The sequence below is a fragment of the Cherax quadricarinatus genome, chromosome 89 (genome assembly GCF_038502225.1).
Source record: "Cherax quadricarinatus isolate ZL_2023a chromosome 89, ASM3850222v1, whole genome shotgun sequence".
Classification (NCBI taxonomy): Eukaryota; Metazoa; Arthropoda; class Malacostraca; order Decapoda; family Parastacidae; genus Cherax; species Cherax quadricarinatus.
The window spans coordinates 4,812,241-4,838,377 of NC_091380.1; the positions used below are offsets into that span (position 1 = coordinate 4,812,241).

Here is a 26,137-nt window from a genome sequence, read left to right on the forward strand (position 1 = left end):
CCTCGATACAGGAGCATCTTGTTCGCTGTAAAATAAAGCATATGATACATCTTATACACACATAGCTGACATCATTCACATACTATATAGAAAGCCCCTGGTTATGCAGAGCATTTTGGACAGCTTAGGTTAATTTTGTCCCCAGGATGCAACCCATGCCATTTGACTAATACCCAGGTACCTATTTACTGATAGGTGAACAGAGACAGCAGGTGTCTTAAGGAAGCACGCCCAGTGTTTCCACCTGTACCAGGGATCAAACCAAGGACCTCAGTGTGTGAGCTGAGTGTGCTAGCAACCCAGCTATAGGACACTTAATCTGTCAGACACTACCAGCTATTAAGCTAATTTAATAAAAAATATATACAGCCTCTCCTCACTTAACGACGGAGCTCCGTTCCTAAGACCTCGTCGGTAAATGAATTAGTCGGTAAGTGAGGAGCATACTATAATGGTAGTGGGTTTGTGTCAACCATCTTTGATATTGTTTTAACGTCACCTTTGTACCATTTATAACATTTTTAGTATATTTTTAAATGTTTATACAGTAGTGTACTGTATATTGTAATAAACAGAATAGAGGAAATCAGCTCTAACATTATTTAAGTATGAATGCTGGTCAAAGAGCTCATCATAAGTCCGAGTCATCGGTAAACAAGTACAGTGGACCCCCGGATAATGATATTATTTCAATCCTGAAGTCTGTTTGGGTGCCGTTATAGACCGAATTTGTTCCCATAAGAGATATTGTGAATTAGATTAGTCCGTTTCAGACCCCCAAAAATACACCTACAAAAGCACTTACAAAAATACACTTACATAATTGGTCGAGTTGGAAGCTGATCGTTATGCGGGGGTCCACTGTACATCACTAAGTGAAGAGAGGCTGCATTAGTACGTATTATTATTATTATGTTGTCTCATGGCTCCTACCCCAGTCTTTTAAAGTTTTTTAATATATTTGTACTGTATAAATGGATTTATTCTGTTCTGGAACTAATAAAGCTTTCCATTTTTTTCTTTGACTATTGGTTGCATCATACAGATTCACTGGAGTTAAGCTCGGATACGCTTTTTCGGCTGTTCCGAACTCACTTTATTATGGACATGTTTGACGTTGATGACCTGGGTTGGTGTAACGCTGAGCTCTGGATTGGTATGTGAGTGATGTAGAGATACTTTGATATTTTAATTTTTTGTTCATGATTCTCTATACTTAAATATATCTAAATTTCTTCCATTGAAATTAATTGCATGTAATAAATTATTGAAATTGTAGTTATAGAAAACTTGATTTAGAGAAGGTTTTGTCTGCAAAATGTGCTTCACTTTCTCCATGCTTTACAAGACCATTATCTGTACTGTATGCAGGTCACCGTGGCCAGGAAGAGCTGCAGCGAGAAATAGCGAAGACTGCAGATCTGTGGGTGATAGAGGGGTATGCCATTCACCCTGAGCATGGTTTCTCCTTCACCAAGCAACCCATATTTGTAACTATCTTAAATCTTTAGTATCTTGTTCAAAAGTATCTTAAATCTTCAGCATCTTGTTCAAGAGTATCTTAAATCTTCAGCATCTTGTTCAAGAGTATCTTAAATCTTCAGCATCTTGTTCAGAAGTATCTTAAATTTTTATCATCTTGTTCAAGAGTATCTTTAATCTTTAGCATCTTGTTCAAAAGTATCTTAAATCTTTAGAACCAGATTATTAAGAATTTCGTATTAATATTATCTTTTTCACACGCATGTGTACACAGTTTACAGGTGACCCACCTTTCTACATATTAGTTGAAGGTCCCTCTGTATGTCGCAGGGGTGAACAGGTAAGACATGTTAAACTTAGTATGGTTCAGTAGCACTTTATGTACCATAGAGGGACTCAGGGATGCAGTTACTGTAGTTTATTATACACCCCACTTATGTTCTTTCTACAGTCTTACTTTTGTTTCAGTATTTGCAGTGATCATAATTTAGATTGGCATTTGGGAGTAATTAATTGATTCCAAAGTGTTCCAAATGTAAATGTAGATATTTGTGAGTCAGATGATTCAAATCAGGGACCTACTGTAAAGATTTTGGAATCTAACCACGGTACGTTTAGGGCTTGAACTCACAGCTAGTGAGTCATAAAACTCAAGGGCAGTGCATAAGCCACTGGGCCAGCTGCTTACGCACTGGCATGGAATTTTACGACTCACTTGCCATGAGTTCGAGCCCCACCCGTACCGTAGTTTGGTTGCAGTTGTGTGATTAAAATTTCATGAGTCACATCTTGGAGAATCAATAATTTTTTTAACATAGATACCCAACACTGCATGAATGCTTGTTTTTTTTACCCAATACAATAGGCACTGGAGGTTTTTTTACATGCGGTGCATACATATAGCAGTTTTTTCCTGTATGTGACCCACAACAGTCAAGTACTGGGTACCTATAACTCATTACACTGGAACCTCGGTACTTGAACAACTCTGTACTCAACCAATTCGGGATTCGAATGCTTTGTTCAGTAAACAAGTCACTCTGTAATTGACCATTTGCTCGGCACTCGACCAAACAAACATGACTTGCCAGAACTTCGTTGTAAGCTATTTTGCATTTCTTCTCATTTTTTTTTTTATATTATCTGTATAAGTCACCCTGGGGCTTAAGAGGGTTAGTGATAACAGCCAGCCAAAAAGAAAACTGGTTGGGAAAAATTTGCTCTCTGAAATACGAGACGTTACTGTGAATTTCATATAACCTGTAGTTACCAGCGGTCGCAATATACACAACGAGAAGCAATTATTACTACAGAAAAAGCGTCCTTCCTCCAAAATTTGCACCAGTCAACTATAGTGATAATATAGCATTTATTGCGGTGGAGACGGAAAAAAAAAAAAAAAAAAAAAAAAAAATAGAAAAGCCAGATACAGCGATTGATAAACAAGGAGGTGACCGTTCGTCATTGTAGGAGCTGCCAGATATCACCGGCTCTTCAACACGCAAGTTATACTTTTGTATCAGTCAAATCACATATTACTCGGGTAGATAATTTCCAGTAGATCCTTCATGTGTTAGCTCAAATCACCGACCAGTATGTTTTAAATAAGTGACCCACTGATCAGAGCAGATCGACTGGTCCGGACCCTTGACTGGTCCGAACCCTTGACTGGTCCGAACCCTTGACTGGTCCGAACCCGGGACTGGTTTCAAACAGTTTCGTTGGACAATAAAGCAGACTGTAAACGGATGGGGTTGTAGGGCCCTTATAAACACAAACATTAAAAATCAGGAACGTGACGGTAAGCTGTCCAATATACAAAAAGAGTTAGAAACAGAAATACAAATAGCTAGAGCTTCATTTAAGGTTATTAATATAATATTCAAGAGGTTGCTAGTAGAATTGCAGTAAATCAACCATTCAAATCATTATGAAGCTGTGTGTAGTCTGTGGTCAGTCAAACAAACGGGCTTCCACATGGATAAATTGTCATTTTTGTGGAAATTGGTGTCACGCCCCTTGTGCAGATATCCCAGAACTAGCTACAAGCAGTATTAAAACAGAGAAGTGTTTCTGGGTATGCCCAAATGAGGAAAATCTGTGGACTAAAATCACAAGGGTATTAAAAGAGGACAACATCAAAGCTGCTTTCATAGAAAACCTGGAAGCTTTCTACAACAGATGGGAACATAAAAAGTCTGGGCTGAATGGTACTGCCCTTGATACTGGCCATGTAGTCACAAACTGTAAGGCTGGAGGTGATGTCCTGGGAGACAGTAATAGTAAAGCTGGAGGTGCTGTCCTGGGAGACAGTAATGGTGAAGCTGGAGGTGCTGTCCTGGGAGACAGAAATGGTGAAGCTGGAGATTTTGTCCAGGTAGTCGGGAATTATACGCAGGAAGGAATACATATAAATGACCTCATAGGGGACAGGAGCCATAGTAGGGAAACAAGTGTAGTCAAAGATAAGATAAAACCAATATTGCAAACTAGAAATACCGCAGGAAATAGCAAACAAGAGGACTCCAATAGCAATAGTGAGGATAAATTACCAAAAACAACTGGTGGGAGCTCCATTGTTGGTGCTAGGGAGGATAGAAGTAAGACAGGGAAACATGCACCAACAGGGAATACAGTCACAGAAACCCAAGGCAAGCGGAAACCAAGCCTGTGCACATACTATGCACTTGGTATCTGCTGGCATGGGAAATCTGGAAAAACAGATGGGACGTGCAACTATGACCACCCTAGAAAATGCCATGCCCATATGACAACAGGAAAATGCAAACTCCCTTCCTGTAAGCTTTTTCACCCTGAAATGTGTACCTCTTCAGTACAGGAAAGACTGTGCTATAACTTAAATTGCCAGGCATACCATCTAAAGGGGACAAAAAGATACAAAACATCCGGGCCATGGGAAAACCTGGGTAGCCACAGCCACTCAAGAGGGAGAGGTTTTTTAGTGCCAGGAAGGAAAAAAAACTGGCAGGAAATGGCAGAAATCGTACACCAAATCCAGTCATTCCTGGAGTGGAACCACAGTCGATGGCCTCCACTCCAAACCAACAGATACAGATACTAATGCCGGAAAAAAAATCCCCCCCCCCAGTACCAACAATACCACCAGTCCGATAACATTCTTCTTTGCAAATATACAGGGTCTAAAGCCAGCAACAAACAACAAAATACCTTTCATCCGTGGACTGCTTGCAGAGGCAAAGGCAATGTTCGCGGCTTTCACTGAGACCCACATAAAGGATCACTTGGACAATGAAATATGGATCCCAGGTTACAACCTATACAGATGTGACAGAGTGAACAGGCAAAAGGGGGGGGTTGGCCTGTACATTGCAGAGTCACTTGTTTGCACAGAACTGCTTAATGCCTCAAATGACGTAGTGGAAGTTTTAGCAGTAAAGGTCGAGAACCAAAACCTAGTCATTGTGGTAGTCTACAAGCCTCCGGATGCAACATCCCAGCAATTCCAGGAACAGCTGTTAAAAATTGACCACTGTCTGGAAAATCTTCCAGCTCCTGCACCCAACATCTTGCTCCTGGGGGATTTCAACTTAAGGCACCTAAAATGGAGGAATATAGCAAATAATATTGTTGCGGTAATAACACCAGGAGGCAGCTCTGATGAAAACTCACACTCACACGAGCTTTTAAATCTCTGCACAAAATTCAATTTAAACCAGCAAATAATAGAGCCTACTAGACTGGAGAATACACTAGACCTCATATTCACTAACAATGATGATCTGATAAGAAATGTCACCATATCAAAAACAATATACTCAGATCACAACATAATTGAGGTTCAGACATGTATGCGAGGAGCCCCAGACCGACAAAATGAGACTAGTCACGAGGGAGCATTCACCAAATTCAACTTCAATAACAAAAACATAAAGTGGGACCAAGTAAACCAAGTCCTAACCGATATAAGCTGGGAAGATATACTAAGCAACACAGACCCAAACTTATGCCTAGAACAGATTAACTCGGTGGCACTCGATGTATGCACAAGGCTTATTCCTCTAAGAAAAAGGAGGAGTAGATGTAAAATAGAAAGAGACAGGCGCTCCCTTTACAGGCGACGGAAAAGAATAACAGAGCGGCTAAAAGAGGTCAATATATCTGAAATGCGCAGGGAGACACTGGTCAGAGAAATAGCAAGCATCGAACTTAAGCTAAAAGAATCCTTTAGGAGTCAGGAATCGCGGGAAGAACTAAAAGCTATAAATGAAATCGAAAGAAACCCAAAGTATTTCTTCTCCTATGCCAAATCAAAATCGAGAACAACGCCCAGTATTGGGCCCCTACTTAAACAAGATGGGTCCTACACAGATGACAGCAAGGAAATGAGTGAGCTACTCAAGTCCCAATATGACTCAGTTTTTAGCAAGCCGCTAACCAGACTGAGAGTCGAAGATCAAAATGAATTTTTTATGAGAGAGCCACAAAATTTGATTAACACAAGCCTATCCGATGTTATCCTGACGCCAAATGACTTCGAACAGGCGATAAATGACATGCCCATGCACTCTGCCCCAGGGCCAGACTCATGGAACTCTGTGTTCATCAAGAACTGCAAGAAGCCCCTATCACGAGCCTTTTCCATCCTATGGAGAGGGAGCATGGACACGGGGGTCGTCCCTCAGTTACTAAAAACAACAGACATAGCCCCACTCCACAAAGGGGGCAGTAAAGCAACAGCAAAGAACTACAGACCAATAGCACTAACATCCCATATCATAAAAATCTTTGAAAGGGTCCTAAGAAGCAAGATCACCACCCATCTAGAAACCCATCAGTTACACAACCCAGGGCAACATGGGTTTAGAACAGGTCGCTCCTGTCTGTCTCAACTACTGGATCACTACGACAAGGTCCTAAATGCACTAGAAGACAAAAAGAATGCAGATGTAATATATACAGACTTTGCAAAAGCCTTCGACAAGTGTGACTATGGCGTAATAGCGCACAAAATGCGCGCTAAAGGAATAACAGGAAAAGTCGGTCGATGGATCTATAATTTCCTCACTAACAGAACACAGAGAGTAGTCGTCAACAGAGTAAAGTCCGAGGCAGCTACGGTGAAAAGCTCTGTTCCACAAGGCACAGTACTAGCTCCCATCTTGTTCCTCATCCTCATATCCGACATAGACAAGGATGTCAGCCACAGCACCGTGTCTTCCTTTGCAGATGACACCCGAATCTGCATGACAGTGTCTTCCATTGCAGACACTGCAAGGCTCCAGGCAGACATCAACCAAATCTTTCAGTGGGCTGCAGAAAACAATATGAAGTTCAACGATGAGAAATTTCAATTACTCAGATATGGTAAACATGAGGAAATTAAATCTTCATCAGAGTACGAAACAAATTCTGGCCACGAAATAGAGCGAAACACCAACGTCAAAGACCTGGGAGTGATTATGTCGGAGGATCTCACCTTCAAGGACCATAACATTGTATCAATCGCATCTGCTAGAAAAATGACAGGATGGATAATGAGAACCTTCAAAACTAGGGAGGCCAAGCCCATGATGACACTCTTCAGGTCACTTGTTCTATCTAGGCTGGAATATTGCTGCACTCTAACAGCACCTTTCAAGGCAGGTGAAATTGCCGACCTAGAAAATGTACAGAGAACTTTCACGGCGCGCATAACGGAGATAAAACACCTCAATTACTGGGAGCGCTTGAGGTTCCTAAACCTGTATTCCCTGGAACGCAGGCGGGAGAGATACATGATTATATACACCTGGAAAATCCTAGAGGGACTAGTACCGAACTTGCACACGAAAATCACTCACTACGAAAGCAAAAGACTTGGCAGACGATGCACCATCCCCCCAATGAAAAGCAGGGGTGTCACTAGCACGTTAAGAGACCATACAATAAGTGTCAGGGGCCCGAGACTGTTCAACTGCCTCCCAGCACACATAAGGGGGATTACCAACAGACCCCTGGCAGTCTTCAAGCTGGCACTGGACAAGCACCTAAAGTCAGTTCCTGATCAGCCGGGCTGTGGCTCATACGTTGGTTTGCGTGCAGCCAGCAGCAACAGCCTGGTTGATCAGGCGCTGATCCACCAGGAGGCCTGGTCACAGACCGGGCCGCGGGGGCGTTGACCCCCGAAACTCTCTCCAGGTAAACTCCAGGTACTCAAACATCTCAGCACTCGAACAGTCTTCTGGAACCAATTAAGTTCAAGTGCCGAGGTTCCACTGTATTTTGACAGTTTACATTATGAGTCCAGTAAGAATAATCACTAAATCCCATCCCTGGCAACACCCTTCCCCACTCTTCATAGATCTAAACTTACTTCCTGTTCAGTACATCCACACTTACTACTGTGCAATCTACATCTACAGGACCTTAAATTCCAATATTAACCTTGACCTAAAACGCTTTCTTGATAGTTGCGACAGAACCCACAGGCACAATACCAGACACAAACATCTCTATGACATTCCCCGTGTCCGACTAAACCTTTACAAAAATTCAATGTATGTCAAAGGCCCTAAAATCTGGAACACCCTACCTGAAAATTCTAAAACTGCAGACACATTCGTCACCTTCAAAACTACCATCAGAAAACATCTTATCTCCCTGATACACCCTATCAACTAATTACACGAATACCACCTGGTGGTTAACACTTACACTCACCCACCCATTTGACCATAAACAGAAATATCAATCTCAATCTCAAAATAATGAATCTTAACTAGTCATAAGTTGGCCTGTGATACTCCAATACTGAAACTATGTATAGTGCCAAAACAAAAGCATTCACATTGCTAAACTCACAAACTAGTATTTAGTCACTTAGCCATAATACCAACTTACCTCATAATTTTGTAATATTTTAAACTTAAGATTTAATTTAAGTCTGCCCGAAATGCCTAGCCATGCTAGGTGTTCTAGTGGTACACTCTGTAATTATTATTTTACTACATGTAAACAATACAATAACCAAATTCTGTAAACTCAGCATTGTAATCCTTATAGAGAATAAACTTTGAATTTGAATTTGAATTTGAATTTGTACACCAATAGCTGGGATATAGGAGAAAAAACTTATAGTGATGTTTCGGTCTGAATTGGACTATGTTAGTGATCCAAATCAGTTTCAATTTCAATTTATTTCAGAATAATAGAGCATTTGTACAGAGATGGGTATCAGTTAGGTGTGCATGCAGAAAGCCCCTTAGTATGCAGATCATTTTCTGCAAACTTAAGTGTATCTTAAGACTAATAAGGCAATAACTAATTGATTGCTTATATATACGTTCTCTAAGGGGTCATAACAAATTTAGGAATAATTGGACTGAAATGTCATCTTAAGGATCTTTCTCCTGCATGCAGGTTATTTATGTATCATTTCAGTCACAGTATTGGGCTTTTTTATTCCTTCTGAGTGTATGTGCTTGCCACACCATCAGACATATCTGATCATCAGTGTCTTGACAGATCTCAATACGAGTGCTTCTCTACAACATGCTGAGTACGACCATTCAGGCGGTGCTCCTCCTCCACGACAGTGATGACTACATGTTTGTCCACGTTGAGAAAGATGGTGATGTACAGCATTTTCATCCCAGACTGTCTCGTGGCGAGCACCAACACCTCCTCTTTGTAAGTTTTACAAATTTCAGCTTGGTTGTGCTACTCTGGCATTCTATAAAAAAAAAAATTTTAACTCACCATCCATCTCCCAGTGAGGTAGAGTGACCGAAAAATAGGAAATTGCATTCACCATCATTCACTCAATCACTGTCTTGCCAGAAGCATGATGACAGGACAGTTCAGATGACCCTCTAAACTGCAGCATCATCAATCCTTTCATTAGAGTGCAGTTCCTTTTTTTCTGTGAAGTATTTTTAGATTCCTTATGTACTGTTTATAATACAGTATTTCTAGCCCTTTTGTTCTACAAAATTTTTTCATCTTGTTTGGGTAAGCATCTCCTAACTTCACGATGGATAACAAAAATAATGTTTCACATCACTAGGCAAAATTGGCTGCATTTCATATATTTTTTCTATTATGCAAGGCCCAAAATGTATCTCAACATTGGCCATATGTCCATCACTGATCACACTAGATGCTGATCGTACTTCATCTCGTGTCATCTTTCTCAGGAGAACTAAGTCATCACTGGTTACTCTCTCTACATCTATTTGTCTCTGTTGTAAATGGTTGAGAAAACAGACACGTTGAAGAGTTATACACTTTTGTAGCATTTGTGGAAATGTTTTGCCAGCAAGTGGCTCCCTCATTCCAGTACAGAGATGAATGATGGAAGAAGAGGAGGTTGAGGTAATCAGTCCCTCAGCCTCTTCAAGAAAATGAGGTTGTAAAAGAAGACTAAACATTAGCTATAAAATATTTTTCTGACAGATCCCTGGCGAGGGGCTACAGGAAGTGGTCCTGCCTCTCGCTGTTATACGTCAGTCAGGAATGATGGAAGTGACGGTGGAAGCTGTCTCTCAGTTTCGCAGGGACACCGAGGTCATGGAAATAGAGGTTAAGGTGAGAATTTGAGTGAAAACCATATTTATGCGTGGCAGATCTGCTTGTTAGTGATTTAAGGTGAGGATTTTAGTGAAAAAGGTTAGCCATGTTAAGAAGTCATGAAGCACCTCGATGACCCAAGAAACTCATCCTCTACTCTTCCTATCAGTATAAATACTTGAGCACTCTACTTGTTCTTTTACATTCTGTTGAAGAGGACCTCAACCGAAGGTAGAAATATACAGATTACCATTTTTCTTTAATTTTGCCTCCTGTGGGATTTCTTGCTCATGACTTAAGAGATTGTAATAAGACTATTGCAAGCAAATCACGGAACTGGTGGGGCTTGAACCCAGGCCTGGTAGTCCTGTGGCCTGGTAGTCCCATGGCCTGGTAGTCCCATGGCCTGGTAGTCCCATGGCCTAGTAGGCAACACTCTCACCTCGCACAATGAGTGTCTGTGGTTCAATCCCCGGCCAGATGGAAACATTGGGTGTGTTTCCTTACACCTGCTGTCACTGTTCACCTAACAAGTAAGTACATGTAGGTACCTGGGTGTTAGTGGACTGGTGTGGTTGGCATCCTGCAGACAAGATTGAAGGACCACACTGGAAATAAGACAGACAGTCTTTCTATCATGCACTGACTTTCTTGGGTTATCCTGGGTGGCTAACCCTTCAGGGTTAAAAATCCAAACAAAATCTTAGCTTATCTTAGGAGATTCTTAAAACCCACAAACCAGTGTCTTAACGAGCCAGCTGGTCAAGAGGTTAACACACTGACCTGTGAGTTTTAGAACTTAATTGCCAATGACTTCAAGACCTTGCTCATTTAGTTACACACTTTTTTCTTGAAGCCTGAGGGTGTGCCAGTGAGGAAGCACACATCAATGCTGCTGGACTTGAGAAACCGTGCCCTAGTGTATGATTTTCTAGATGTTGCTGTTGACGAGAGCCCAATCATCCCTCTCAGTATTATTAGGCGGTTCTTATATGGCTCCCCAGCTGCCAGGATCTCTATAGCAGGTAAGAAAATTTATTTTTTATAGCACACTGTCTTGCCAGAGGTGTGCAGATATGACAGTTCAGATGTTCCTCCAAACATCAGTTATCCCAAATCCTTTCTTCAGAGTGCAGACACTCTACTTCCCTCCTCCAGGACTCAAGTCTGGCATTTATTCACATCAGTTCTTTAGTATTTTGTACAGTGCCTGAACTTTGAAGGACGGGTGGGGATATTTGGAGTTTTGAATTATAGCACAGGTCATCCATCACTGATCCGGCAATCACTAATCCAGCACAAATTTCAGCCAGCATAATTTCAAATTTCTTTTGTTGGGTTAAGTGTATTCTAACCTAACCACTCTGTGATCTGGCAAAATCATTAATCCGTCACCCCACGGGTCCCAAAGATGCCAGATTAGTGATGCTTGACCTGTATCAGGTCCCCTCTGGCAAGACAGTAATGGAGTGAGTGATGGTGAAAATATTTCTTCTTCTTCGGGTCACTCTACCTCGGTAAGAGACGGCTTATTTAACAAAAAAAAAATTTCTTGTTTTCATCATCCACCTCTTATTTTCCTGCCTTTTTTCATTTCCTTTTAATTTTTTTTATTCTTTTCTTATGGCTGCTTTCCATATTTTCCTTAAATACCACATAAATTAATGTAGAATATTGTCTTGTGCTCACACCTCTCTTCAAATATAAATACAAATATTTTTTTTCTTTTTTGCAGTATACAGATAATATAATTTACATGTAATAAAATACAGTGGTACCTCAGGTTACTAACATACACTGTTACATTGTTACTAACATAATTTGTTCCAGAAGGCTGTTCGAGTGCCGATACTGAACGAATTTGTTCCCATAAGGAATAATGTAAATTAGATTAATCCACTTCAGACCCCCAAACATACACTTACAAAAACACTTACAAAAATACATTTACACAATTGTTCAAGTTAGGAGCTGTTAGTATGCCAAGGTACCACTGTATTGCTAAGTACAAAAGAAAGCCACTAGCATGTGGTGCATTACAGGCACACTAATACATACTAAAATAATACATAAAATTTTGTTTCTTTGCTGAGGTTACAATGTATGTTTACATTTAATAATTTGATTGGTACAAAGAAAGCCACAATCATGCCGAGGCATTTCGGGCAGACTTAAGCTAATACAGTGGACCCCCGGTTAACGAACTTTTTTCATTCCAGTAGTATGTTCAGGTGCCAGTACTGACCGAATTTTTTCCCATAAGGAATATTGTGAAGTAGATTAGTCCATTTCAGACCTCCAAACATACACGTACAAACGCACTTACATAAATACACTTACATAATTGGTCGCATTTGGAGGTGATCGTTAAGCGGGGGTCCACTGTACTTATAGTATATTTAAGTCTAGACAGGTGAAGAGTGGTAGAATACAAATACACCTACCATCTGACTTACGACCTGCTCGACATACGACCACTCGACTTACGACCGTGTTTTCTATGCCAAACTTTTGGGAAATAAACAACTGTTTGTGTTGTACACAGTGTTTATCCTAAACCTTACAGTATAAAATACAGTACTAACAGCATAAAATGTAAAGTAAAAAATGCAATACCAAAATAAAACAATGAAATAAAGTCATTACAAAAATGTGATGTTGATATTCAGTAGTAAGGTTCGACTTACGTCCATTTCGACTTACGACTGGTTTGTTGGAACCGAACTCGGTCGTAAGTCGGATGGTACCTGTATTCAATACATGTATTTTACTCTATTATTAATACGAGGTAGTACAATTTACAATACAAACATCCATTTTTATGTTTGTAATTAAGTTTGTTTACTCTGTTATTAATATGAGGTAATACAGTTAGTACGTACAATTAAAGACTACTTAAGAGCAAGACATGGGTAATTAACCCCTTCAGGGTCCAGAGGCCAAATTTCAAAGTGTGCACCAGTGTCCAAGAATTTTCCCCCCCAAAATTTATTTTTTCTTATGAAATGGTAGAGAATCTTTTTCTGAAGGTAATAAAACAAAAAGTACGAAATTTGATGGAAAATTGACGAAATTATGCTCTCGCGAATTTTGATGTGTCAGTGATATTTACGAATCGGCGATTTTGCCGACTTTGACTCCCATTTTAGGCCAATTACATTATTCCAGTCTACCAAATTCATAGCTATTTCACTAGTATTACTTCTATTCTATCGATTGAGCACAAGAAATCGACAAGTCAACTGTTTCAACTACAAAATAAAGTGATCGGAAATTGGTAATTTGGCCAATTTTACACAAAGTTAAAAATATTCCAGTTTCAAAATAGCGTCCAGAATAAACAATGTAGGTATTCCTGGCACTAAACTAACATTTCCTCTCTTCATTAGTTACATGTTGAGGCTTTACAAATGAATTTCATTTTGATCTTTTATTAACAATGAATTTTTATTCAAACCAAAAAATAGAAGATTTACTGTTATACAATATTGTAATAATTGTATAAATATCATCACCACATTGGTGAATGTATATTAGACCCACCAGCTGGCGTGTATTAGACGTGTGAGGTCGTTTGTTAACTCTTGAACATCGGCAAAAATTTAACATTTCCGCTACTTTGAGCTCAGTTTCAAGCCATTTCCAGTGCTAAAACCAATCAAAATGATCTCTACTTCTGAATTATGTCTTCCATTATATCAAATGAGACCAAGAAATTGCAAATACAACTATAAAAAAAATACGAAAAAACACTGCAAAGTCGCTGTTTTAATCGAAAATCACGGTCTCAGTTTTTTTCCTCTCGTTATACACTGTGTGCTGCAGGATTTGTTTTATGTGGTGCACACATACCACATAGATGTATTCTCTCATATCTAGGCCCAAATTTACCACTCACAGCTTATCAGAGTGAGCTGAGCTCATGGCATAGATCTACGGCACGGACCCTGATAGGGTTAAGTAAGGATTTTTAAATGTACAAAAAGAGAGACTGCTAAATGAACAATAATGCAATTTTAAATATTCGTTAATACTTCAGACTGATGCGGTGATCATCACTCAAGTGGGATTTCATAAATATATGGCACAGTTGAAAGAAATAGTGAAGATTTAATTATCTTGTATTCATTGTAACCTCATAAATTTATACATACACTCATCCTAGTGACTGTATGCACAAAATTACTCATATTGTTATTGCCTTATTAATGTTATGTTAGTCTTAAGTTTGCCCGAAATGTTCTGCACATACATGTATAGGGCTCTTCGCATGCTCACCCAAATGTCATTCACTTTGTATAAACATTTTATCATGGTGAAATAAACTTATTATTATTGTTATCAGTATTATTATTATTATTACAGTGGACCCTCGACTAACGCTATTAATCCGTTCCTGAGAGCTCATCGTTAGTCAAAATTATCGTTAGTCAAGTTAATTTTCCCCATAAGAAATAATGGAAAAAAAAATTAATCCGTGTAGGACACCCCAAAGTATGAAAAAAAAATTGTTTTTACCACATGAAATATTAATTTTAATACACACAAACTGAAGAAGACATGCACAGTTACATGACACTTACCTTTATTGAAGATCTGGTGATGATTGATGGGATGGGAGGAGGGGAGGGTGTTGATGGTCTTAGTGTTTAGAAGGGGAATCCCCTTCCATTAGGACTTGAGGTGGCAAGTCCTTTTCTGGGGTTACTTCCCTTCCCTTTAAATCTCTCAAACCAACCTTTGCTGGCCTTAAATTCACTCACATCACCACTAGTTGTTGGCATTTTTTTAATTAAATCGTCATGCAACTTCCTAGCCTTTTCACATATGATCGCTTGAGAGATGCTGTCTCCTGCTATCTGTTTTTTGTTTATCCACACCAATAACAGTCTCTCAACATCTTCGAGTACTTGCGATCTCAGTTTCGATAACATAGTTGCACCTTTGGCAAGAACAGCTTCCTTGATTGCCGTTTTCTGGCCCAAAATAGTAGCGATGGTTGATTGGGGTTTTGTGTACAACCTGGCCAGCTCGGAGACACGCACTCCACTTTCATACTTAGCAATGATCTCTTTCTTCATATCCATAGTAATTCTCACCCTTTTTGCTGTAGGGTTGGCACTAGAAGCTTTCTTGGGGCCCATGGTGACTTATTTTGCAGGTGCAATCACTAAAAAGGCTGTGATAATATGAAATGTTCCGATTGTATGCTTGGAAGCGACCACGGTGGCTGGCTGGCTTGTAAACACTGGCCAGAAGTGGACGCATCTCAGTTGGAACGAATAGTGTTGGTTGAGTTTTTTATCGCTAGTCGAGGCAAAATTTTTGCGTTAAAATGTATCGCTAGTCGGATTTATCGTTAATTGATGCCATCGTTGGTCGAGGGTCCACTGTATTATCATTATTATTATTATTATTATTATTATTATTATTATTGTTATTATTATATGGGAAAGTTAGTTTCATCATGAGTATAATGGAACAAGATGAGCAGTTAATTTTCTGTGGGAGTTTGAGGAAGACTAGAAGAACTCTGACAGAGTTAGATGAGCTGGTTAAGTTTAGAATAGCATAGTGTTGGTTTAATTACATTTGCAAGATCAGATGTTTATTAACCCTTTGAGGGTCGACAGTCCCTCTCCGAAACTCGTTCTCAGGGTCGGCCAAATTTCAAAAAAAAAAAAAATTATTTTTTCTTATGAAAAAATAGAGTTTTCTTTTCTAAACATTATAGGATAAACAAAAAAATTTTACCATCAATACTTACGGAGATATGGATGCATGAAGTTTGCAGAAAATGAGCCACGTATGGCAACAGCGGCGACTGCCGCTCACCCGGTAAACTTTGATTTACTTGTATTTGAAGGTTTGTTGTTTTTTTCACTATTTTATTTTTTCACATAACTTATGTGGCCTATGAGACCAAAGTAAGGTGCAATGTACATATATACACTCGTTGTATACAACACAATAAGCACACAAACATAATTATCAATATATTGTTTACAAAACTTGTTTACAAAAACAAACAATACAAAACATTTTTTATTATTATTGTTCTATAATATATATACCAATATACAGTCACTGAACATATTCCTATTAGTTCTGCAGCTTGTGGAACTCAGAAACATGGTGTCATACACAATGGTGTTTTATCTTTCTCCCTCATTCTATCTCTTTCAATCTGTCTCTCTCTTTCTATCTGTCTGTCTATCTCTGTCTCACAGGTACACATAAATACAAGTATACATAGTATAAATTTCCTAGGATAACCCAAGAAATCCAGACAAAGTGCTATACTCTGCTTGAAGATGTGAGTAAAAGTGATGACACAGTCTTGTGGCTCTCTGAGACAGAGAGCTAGACGGATAGACAGATAGACAGGGAGCTTGACAGACAGACAAATAGACAGACAGAAATGTTAGTGTACCAGTACCAGTGTACTAGTGTTCCACCCTCCTCCTCCTCTTCTTCCTCTTCCTCCTCTTCCCCCTACTCTTCCTCCTCTTCCCCCTACTCTTCCTCATACTCTTCCTCTTCCTCCTCTTCCTCTTCCTCCTACTCTTCCTCTTCCTCCTCCTCCTCTTCCTCCTCCTCCTCTTCTTCCTCTTCCTCCTACTCTTCCTCCTCCTCCTCTTCTTCCTCTTCCTCCTCTTCCCCCTAATCTTCCTCCTACTATTCCTCTTCCTCCTACTCTTCCTCCTCCTCCTCTTCTTCCTCTTCCCCCTACTCCTTCTCCTCCTCGTCCATAGTGTAAATTACAAGGAGTCGGCAGCTGTCAAAGTGACATATTGGCTCATTACTCTTTCCCCCTCCGGCCTGTCAAAACAATGGGGTCGGATGCTGCTTCCCCTCCTCCATTCTATCTAATTATCTTTCTCCCTCATTCTATCTGTCTGTCTATCTCTGTCTCACAGGTACACATAAATACAAGTATACATAGTATAAATTACCTAGGATAACCCAAGAAACCCAGACAAAGTGCTATACTCTGCTTGAAGATGTGAGTAAAAGTGATGACGCAGTCTTGTGGCTCTCTGAGACAGAGAGCTAGATGGATAGACAGGGAGCTTGACAGACAGGCAAATAGACAGACAGAAATGTTAGTATACCAGCAAAAACAAAGGGAGGGCGATGTTCATCTCATCTTTTGGCATCAGCTCTACCCTCATTTACCCTCATCAAACGTCAGCACTTATCAGATGTTATCTCCCCTTATCTTGTTACTGTCATGGGTGAACATTTATTATTACATATTATTATTATTACCTATTATTATTATTATGTATTATTATTATTATGTATTATTATTATTATGTATTATTATTATTATGTATTATTATTATGTATTATTGTTAACATTACGTATTCTTCTTCTTCCTCCTCCTCCTCCTCTTCCTCCTCCTCCTCCTCCTCCTCCTCCTCCTCCTCTTCTTCCTCCTCCTCCTCCTCTTCTTCTTCCTCCTCCTCCTCCTCTTCTTCTTCCTCCTCCTCCTCCTCCTCCTCCTCCTCCTCCTCCTCCTCCTCCTCCTCCTCTGCCTCCTCCTCCTCTTGCCTCCTCCTCCTCTGCCTCCTCCTCCTCTGCCTCCTCCTCCTCCTCCATTCTTGGAACAAGTTTGAAGAGCTTGTAGTTCATAATCACTATCATTATCATCACCAATGCTCACATCTGAGTCTGGGATTTTGGAAAATAGGAGTTTCCTCTTTGATTCTGGTACAACTGAACCACGGCCCAGCACCAGAGGTGGAAGGCTGTGGGTTGTCTGGGTTTTCCTCACTATTACCCATATTATGGTCATTAGTTTCGGTCAAAACCTCACCAGAACCTTGAAACTCATCTTCACTGTCACTTCCATCTGTATTAGAACTGTCACTGGGGAACAAAAGTGTCCCAATTCGCCGAGGAGTGAGGAACTTCTTACCGCAGGGCACGGTGGAAATTGTGTACTATGATGGCATTCCCACAATGCACCACTGGGTGCCAGATTTTTTTCCTACTGCGCACACCCACCACACAGACCCATTCTCTCACATCTAGGCTTATCAGCCTTTTCCTGCGAGATTTGAGGCCGCTAGAATTTATGCGTACTAGTACGTCAAAACCCCCTACGCGTAAGACGTACTAGTACGACCAAAACCCTCAAAGGGTTAACAATAGCTCTAAATAGATATCAGATTTTGGAAATGTAACCTTTGCCTTTATAGAGTATTTAAGCTACTGGAATGCATCAAAATCCTTGAAATGCCTAAATATTTTAAGGTGATGTGTTTGGACCAACATTGGAAGGCATCTCTGTGGAGCACTCTCAGGTATTTGGTGGCAGATACTTCAGGAACACTGACGGTGTGGCCTTCAACTTCGGAGCAACACTCTGGACCCTTCACTACCTCAGACTCACAAACCAGGTACTGTATACAGATGTTTCTTGACTTATGATAGTTTGGCTTATGATATTTTCGACTTATGATGGGGCTGTCGGAACATAGCGCCCATCATAAGTCAAGAAGCACCTGTCCATACAGGAATGTGCTCTGGCAAACCCATCGGAAGACGAGTACGAACGTAATTTTTTTTTTTTAACAAGTCGGCCATCTCCCACCGAGGCAGGGTAACCCAAAAAGAAAGGAAATCCCCCAAAAGAAAATACTTTCATCATCATTCAACACTCTCACCACACTCACACATTATCACTGTTTTTGCAGAGGTGCTCAGAAAACAACAGTTTAGAAGTATATATGTATAAAGATACACAACATATCCCTCCAAACTGCCAATAAATAGGTAAATAAATAATGTTGCTGAATAAGTAAATAAATAATTACTGTAACTAAATAGTACCAGTATTGAAAAATAAATGAATACAAGTTATGGACTTGCTGCCTTCATGCTGGATAATTATTTTAAATTTCATCTCCAAAGTAATTACTTTTGTGCTCTTACAAGGTTGAAATATTGTAAGCAGAGAAGGACCTTTATTTACTCACCTACTCAATATTCCTTTTCATTTTTTTAACATGCCAACAGTGGAAGTAGAAAAGAATTCTTCCTCCATAAGCCATGCATATCATAAGAAGCGACTAAAATGCCAGGAGCAAAGGGCTAGTAACCCCTTTTCCTGTATAAATTATTAAGTGTAAAAAGGAAAACTTTTGTTTTTCTTTTTGGGTCACCCTGCCTCAGTGTGACATGGCCTGTTTGTTAAAAAAAAAAAATAAAGAAATAAAAAATGTATTCTTCTTCATCGTTCAACAAACCAGCCATATCCTGGAGTTTACCTGGAGAGAGTTTCGGGGGTCAACGCCCCCGCGGCCCGGTCTGTGACCAGGCCCACTGAAGAATTTTTTTTTTTTTTTCAACAAGTCGGCCGTCTCCCACCGAGGCAGGGTGACTCAAAAAGAAAGAAAATCCCCAAAAAGAAAATACTTTCATCATCATTCAACACTTTCACCACACTCACACATTATCACTGTTTTTGCAGAGGTGCTCAGAATACAACAGTTTAGAAGCATATACATATAAAGATACACAACATATCCCTCCAAACTGCCAATATCCCAAACCTCTCCTTTAAAGTGCAGGCATTGTACTTCCCATTTCCAGGACTCAAGTCCGACTATATGAAAATAACCGTTTCCCTGAATCCCTTCACTAAATATTACCCTGCTCACACTCCAACAGATCGTCAGGTCCCAAATACCATTCGTCTCCACTCCTATCTAACACACTCATGCACGCTTGTTGGAAGTCCAAGCCCCTCGCCCACAAAACCTCCTTTACCCCCTCTCTTATGTTGTATTATCATTAATTAAGATATACGCTGTATTCAAGTTTCATATACAGCATCTCCTCACTTAACGATGGAGTTCTGTTCCTGAGATCACGTCGTTAAACAAATTCGTTGCTAATTGAGGAGCATACTATAGTGGTAGCGAGTTTGTGTCAAACATCTTAGATATTGTTTTAATATTACCTTTGCACCATTTATAATATTTCTGGTACATTTTTAAATGTTTATGCAGCAGTGTACTGTATATTGAAATAAACAGAATAGAGGAAATCGGCTCTAATGTACATTATTTAGTTATGAATATTGGTCAGAGAGCCCGTCGTAAGTCCGAGGCGTCGATAAGCGAGTACATCGGTAAGTGTGGAGAGGCAATATTCTACCTTGTCATTATTTACAATCCATCCCAGTTCCACTGTCAACCTTAGTGTTCTATCCTGTGGTCACACTCAACAACCTGTCTCTGCAGCTGGTTGTGTCAGAAGCACTGGAGGCTTTCGACTACCTTGCTGTCCAGCTGGCTGGGTTGCTATGGCGCACTTCCAACGGTGGCTTCAGCATGTGGCGATTCACTCCCCCGAGTGTATGGTATGTCTACCAACTTTTTTAAATATTTTTTCCAACATGCTGACCATCTCTGACCAAGGCAGGGTGACCTAAAAAGAAAAACAAAAATTTTTTTTTTTTAAATTAAGTAATTTATACAGGAGAAGGGGTTATTAGCCCCACAAATACAAACTTTCCTAGGTAGTAGGTTGGTAGACAGCAACTGCCCAGGGAGGTACTACCATCCTGTGGTAGTAGGTTGGTAGACAGCAACCACCCAGGGAGGTACTACCATCCTGTGGTAGTAGGTTGGTAGACAACAACCACCCAGGGAGGTACTACCATCCTGTGGTAGTAGGTTGGTAGACAGCAACTGCCCAGGGAGGTACTACCATCCTATGGTAGTAGGTTGGTGGACAACAACTGCCCAGGGAGGTACTACCATCCTGTGGTAGTAGGTTGGTAGACAGCAACTGCCCAGGGAGGTACTACCATCCTGTGGTAGTAGGTTGGTAGACAGCAACCACCCAGGGAGGTACTACCATCCTGTGGTAGTAGGTTGGTAGACAGCAACCGCCCAGGGTGGTACTACCATCCTGTGGTAGTAGGTTGGTAGACAACCACCACCCAGGGTGGTACTACCATCCTGTGGTAGTAGGTTGGTAGACAGCAACTGCCCAGGGTGGTACTACCATCCTGTGGTAGTAGGTTGGTAGACAGCAACTGCCCAGGGAGGTACTACTATCCTGTGGTAGTAGGCTGGTAGACAGCAACCACCCAGGGAGGTACTACTGTCCTGCCAAGTGAGTGTAAAACGAAAGCCTGTAATTGTTTTACATGATGGTAGGATTGCTGGTGTCCTTTTGTCTGTCTCATAAACATGCAAGATTTCAGGTATGTCTTGCTACTTCTACTTACACTTAGGTCACACTACACATACATGTACAAGCATATATATACATACACCCCTTTGAGTTTTCTTCTATTTTCTTTCTAGTTCTAGTTCTTGTTTATTTCCTTTTATCTCCATGGGGAAGTGGAACAGAATTCTTCCTCCATAAGCCATGCGTGTTGTAAGAGGCAACTAAAATGCCAGGAGCAAGGGGCTAGTAACCCCTTCTCCTGTATATGTTACTAAATATAAAAGGAGAAACTTTCGTTCTTCCTTTTGGGCCACCCCGCCTTGGTGGGATACTGCTGGTTTGTTGAAAGAAAGAAAAGAAGAAATACAAACTTTATTTCAATAATGTGGAATACAGTTTATTATACAATTTGGATGATTGACATAAATTACTAGTATATAGAAAGCCCCTAGATATGCATATCATTTTGGGCAGCCGTATAACTAAATTATGGTTACATGTATGTGAGGCTAGGTAGTAGGTTGGTAGACAGCAGCCACCCAGGGAGGTACTACCATCCTGTGGTAGTAGGTTGGTAGACAGCAGCCACCCAGGGAGGTACTACCATCCTGTGGTAGTAGGTTGGTAGACAGCAGCCACCCAGGGAGGTACTACCATCCTGTGGTAGTAGGTTGGTAGACAGCAGCCACCCAGGGAGGTAATACCATCCTGTGATAATAGGTTGGTAGACAGCAGCCACCCTACCATCCTGTGGTAGTAGGTTGGTAGACAGCAGCCACCCAGGGAGGTACTACCATCCTGTGGTAGTAGGTTGGTAGACAGCAGCCACCCAGGGAGGTACTACCATCCTGTGGTAGTAGGTTGGTAGACAGCAACCACCCAGGGAGGTACTACCATCCTGTGGTAGTAGGTTGGTAGACAGCAGCCACCCAGGGAGGTACTACCGTCCTGTGGTAGTAGGTTGGTAGACAGCAGCCACCCAGGGAGGTACTACCATCCTGTGGTAGTAGGTTGGTAGACAGCAGCCACCCAGGGAGGTAATACCATCCTGTGGTAGTAGGTTGGTAGACAGCAGCCACCCAGGGAGGTACTACCATCCTGTGGTAGTAGGTTGGTAGACAGCAGCCACCCAGGGAGGTACTACCATCCTGTGGTAGTAGGTTGGTAGACAGCAGCCACCCAGGGAGGTAATACCATCCTGTGGTAGTAGGTTGGTAGACAGCAGCCACCCAGGGAGGTAATACCATCCTGTGGTAGTAGGTTGGTAGACAGCAGCCACCCAGGGAGGTAATACCATCCTGTGGTAGTAGGTTGGTAGACAGCAGCCACCCAGGGAGGTAATACCATCCTGTGGTAGTAGGTTGGTAGACAGTAGCTACCCTGGGAGGTAATACCATCCTGTGGTAGTAGGTTGGTAGACAGCAGCCACCCAGGGAAGTAATACCATCCTGTGGTAGTAGGTTGGTAGACAGCAACCACCCAGGGAGGTAATACCATCCTGTAGTAGTAGGTTGGTAGACAGCAACCACCCAGGGAGGTAATACCATCCTGTGGTAGTAGGTTGGTAGACAGCAACCACCCAGGGAGGTAATACCATTCCATGGTAGTAGGTTAGTAAACACCAGCTACCCAGGGAGGCAATACTGTCCTGTGGTAGTAGGTTAGTAGATAGCAACCACCCAGGGAGGTAATACTGTCCTGTGGTAGTAGGTTAGCAGACAGCAACTACCCAGGGAGGTAATACCATCCTGTGATAGTAGGTTAGTAGACAGCTACCACCCAGGGAGATAATGCTGTCCTGTGGTAGTAGGTTAGTAGACAGCAACCACCCAGGGAGGTAATACCGTCCTGTGGTAGTAGGTTGGTAGACAGCAACCACCCAGGGAGGTACTGCCGTCCTGTGGTAGTAGGTTGGTAGACAGCAACCACCCAGGGAGGTATTAATGTTCTGTGGTAGTAGTTTGGTAGACAGCAACCACCCAGGGAGGTACTACTGTCCTGTGGTAGTAGGTTAGTAGACAGCAACCACCCAGGGAGGTACTACCGTCCTGTGGTAGTAGGTTGGTAGACAGCAACCACCCAGGGAGGTACTACCGTCCTGTGGTAGTAGGTTAGTAGACAGCAACCACCCAGGGAGGTACTACCATCCTGTGGTAGTAGGTTGGTAGACAGCAACCACCCAGGGAGGTACTACCGTCCTGTGGTAGTAGGTTGGTAGACAGCAACCACCCAGGGAGGTACTACCATCCTGTGGTAGTAGGTTGGTAGACAGCAACCACCCAGGGAGGTACTACCATCCTGTGGTAGTAGGTTAGTAGACAGCAACCACCCAGGGAGGTACTACTGTCCTGTGGTAGTAGGTTAGTAGACAGCAACCACCCAGGGAGGTAATTCTGTCCTGTGGTAGTAGGTTAGTAGACAGCAACCACCCAGGGAGGTAATACCGTCCTGTGGTAGTAGGTTAGTAGACAGCAACCACCCAGGGAGATAATGCTGTCCTGTGGTAGTAGGTTAGTAGACAGCAACCACCCAGGGAGGTAATAACGTCCTGTGGTAGTAGGTTAGTAGACAGCAACCACCCAGGGAGATAATACTGTCCTGTGGTAGTAGGTTAGTAGACAGCAACCACCCAGGGAGGTAATAATGTCCTGTGGTAGTAGGTTAGTAGACAGCAACCACCCAGGGAGGTAATACTGTCCTGTGGTAGTAGGTTAGTAGACAGCAACCACCCAGGGAGGTAATACTGTCCTGTGGTAGTAGGTTAGTAGACAGCAACCACCCAGGGAGGTAATACTGTCCTGTGGTAGTAGGTTAGTAGACAGCAACCACCCAGGGAGGTAATACTGTCTTGTGGTAGTAGGTTAGTAGACAGCAACCACCCAGGGAGGTAATACTGTCTTGTGGTAGTAGGTTAGTAGACAGCAACCACCCAGGGAGGTAATAACGTCCTGTGGTAGTAGGTTAGTAGACAGCAACCACCCAGGGAGGTAATACTGTCTTGTGGTAGTAGGTTAGTAGACAGCAACCACCCAGGGAGGTAATACTGTCCTGTGGTAGTAGGTTAGTAGACAGCAACCACCCAGGGAGGTAATACTGTCCTGTGGTAGTAGGTTGGTAGATAGCAACCACCCAGGGAGGTAATACTGTCCTGTGGTAGTAGGTTGGTAGATAGCAACCACCCAGGGAGGTAATAACGTCCTGTGGTAGTAGGTTAGTAGACAGCAACCACCCAGGGAGGTAATACTGTCCTGTGGTAGTAGGTTAGTAGACAGCAACCACCCAGGGAGGTAATACTGTCCTGTGGTAGTAGGTTAGTAGACAACAGCCACCCAGAGAAGTACTACCATCCTGCTAAGTGAGTGTACGACGGAAATCTGTAGCTGTTTTACATCGTGGTAAGATCTGTCTCTACACGGGATGTATACCTTGCTATTTTTTACTGTCTACTTACTGCTAAATCACACGGCCGATTAGGCACGAAAAAGAAAAACTTTCACCATCATTCACTCCATCACTGCTTGCCAGAAGGGTGCTTTCTACAGTTTTTACTGCAACATTAACACCCCTCCTTCAGAGTGCAGGCACTGTACTTATCTTACTGCATAAATGTTACTTTGCTCACACTCCAACAGCACGTCAAGTATTCACACAAAACCTCCTTTACCCCCTCCCTCCAACCCTTCCTAGGCCGACCCCTACCCCGCCTTCCTTCCACTACAGACTGATACACTCTTGAAGTCATTCTGTTTCGCTCCATTCTCTCTACATGTCCGAACCACCTCAACAACCCTTCCTCAGCCCTCTGGACAACAGTTTTGGTAATCCCGCACATCCTCCTAACTTCCAAACTACGAATTCTCTGCATTATATTCACACCACACATTGCCCTCAGACATGACATCTCCACTGCCTCCAGCCTTCTCCTCGCTGCAACATTCATCACCCACGCTTCACACCCATATAAGAGCGTTGGTAAAACTATACTCTCATACATTCCCCTCTTTGCCTCCAAGGACAAAGTTCTTTGTCTCCACAGACTCCTAAGTGCACCACTCACTCTTTTTCCCTCATCAATTCTATGATTCACCTCATCTTTCATAGACCCATCCGCTGACACGTCCACTCCCAAATATCTGAATACGTTCACCTCCTCCATACTCTCTCCCTCCAATCTGATATTCAATCTTTCATCACCTAATCTTTTTGTTATCCTCATAACCTTACTCTTTCCTGTATTCACCTTTAATTTTCTTCTTTTGCACACCCTACCAAATTCATCCACCAATCTCTGCAACTTCTCTTCAGAATCTCCCAAGAGCACAGTGTCATCAGCAAAGAGCAGCTGTGACAACTCCCACTTTGTGTGTGATTCTTTATCTTTTAACTCCACGCCTCTTGCCAAGACCCTCGCATTTACTTCTCTTACAACCCCATCTATAAATATATTAAACAACCACGGTGACATCACACATCCTTGTCTAAGGCCTACTTTTACTGGGAAAAAATTTCCTTCTTTCCTACATACTCTAACTTGAGCCTCACTATCCTCGTAAAAACTCTTCACTGCTTTCAGTAACCTACCTCCTACACCATACACTTGCAACATCTGCCACATTGCCCCCCTATCCACCCTGTCATACGCCTTTTCCAAATCCATAAATGCCACAAAGACCTCTTTAGCCTTATCTAAATACTGTTCACTTATATGTTTCACTGTAAACACCTGGTCCACACACCCCCTACCTTTCCTAAAGCCTCCTTGTTCATCTGCTATCCTATTCTCCGTCTTACTCTTAATTCTTTCAATTATAACTCTACCATACACTTTACCAGGTACACTCAACAGACTTATCCCCCTATAATTTTTGCACTCTCTTTTATCCCCTTTGCCTTTATACAAAGGAACTATGCATGCTCTCTGCCAATCCC

General features: G+C 41.7%; 1 protein-coding gene across 1 annotated transcript in view; it reads left to right on the forward strand.

Annotated features, from left to right (window-relative positions):
• The window catches only part of LOC128697295 (CD109 antigen-like), a 79,420-nt gene that overhangs the window by 37,067 nt on the left and 16,216 nt on the right, over window positions 1–26,137 (forward strand). The window contains exons 8-15 of the mRNA XM_070104237.1: window positions 1,046–1,156; window positions 1,372–1,490; window positions 1,757–1,822; window positions 8,968–9,132; window positions 9,898–10,029; window positions 10,868–11,036; window positions 18,275–18,420; window positions 20,269–20,387. Coding sequence (XP_069960338.1) covers window positions 1,046–1,156; window positions 1,372–1,490; window positions 1,757–1,822; window positions 8,968–9,132; window positions 9,898–10,029; window positions 10,868–11,036; window positions 18,275–18,420; window positions 20,269–20,387 — 1,027 coding nt within the window. The remainder of the gene's footprint in view (window positions 1–1,045; window positions 1,157–1,371; window positions 1,491–1,756; window positions 1,823–8,967; window positions 9,133–9,897; window positions 10,030–10,867; window positions 11,037–18,274; window positions 18,421–20,268; window positions 20,388–26,137) is intronic.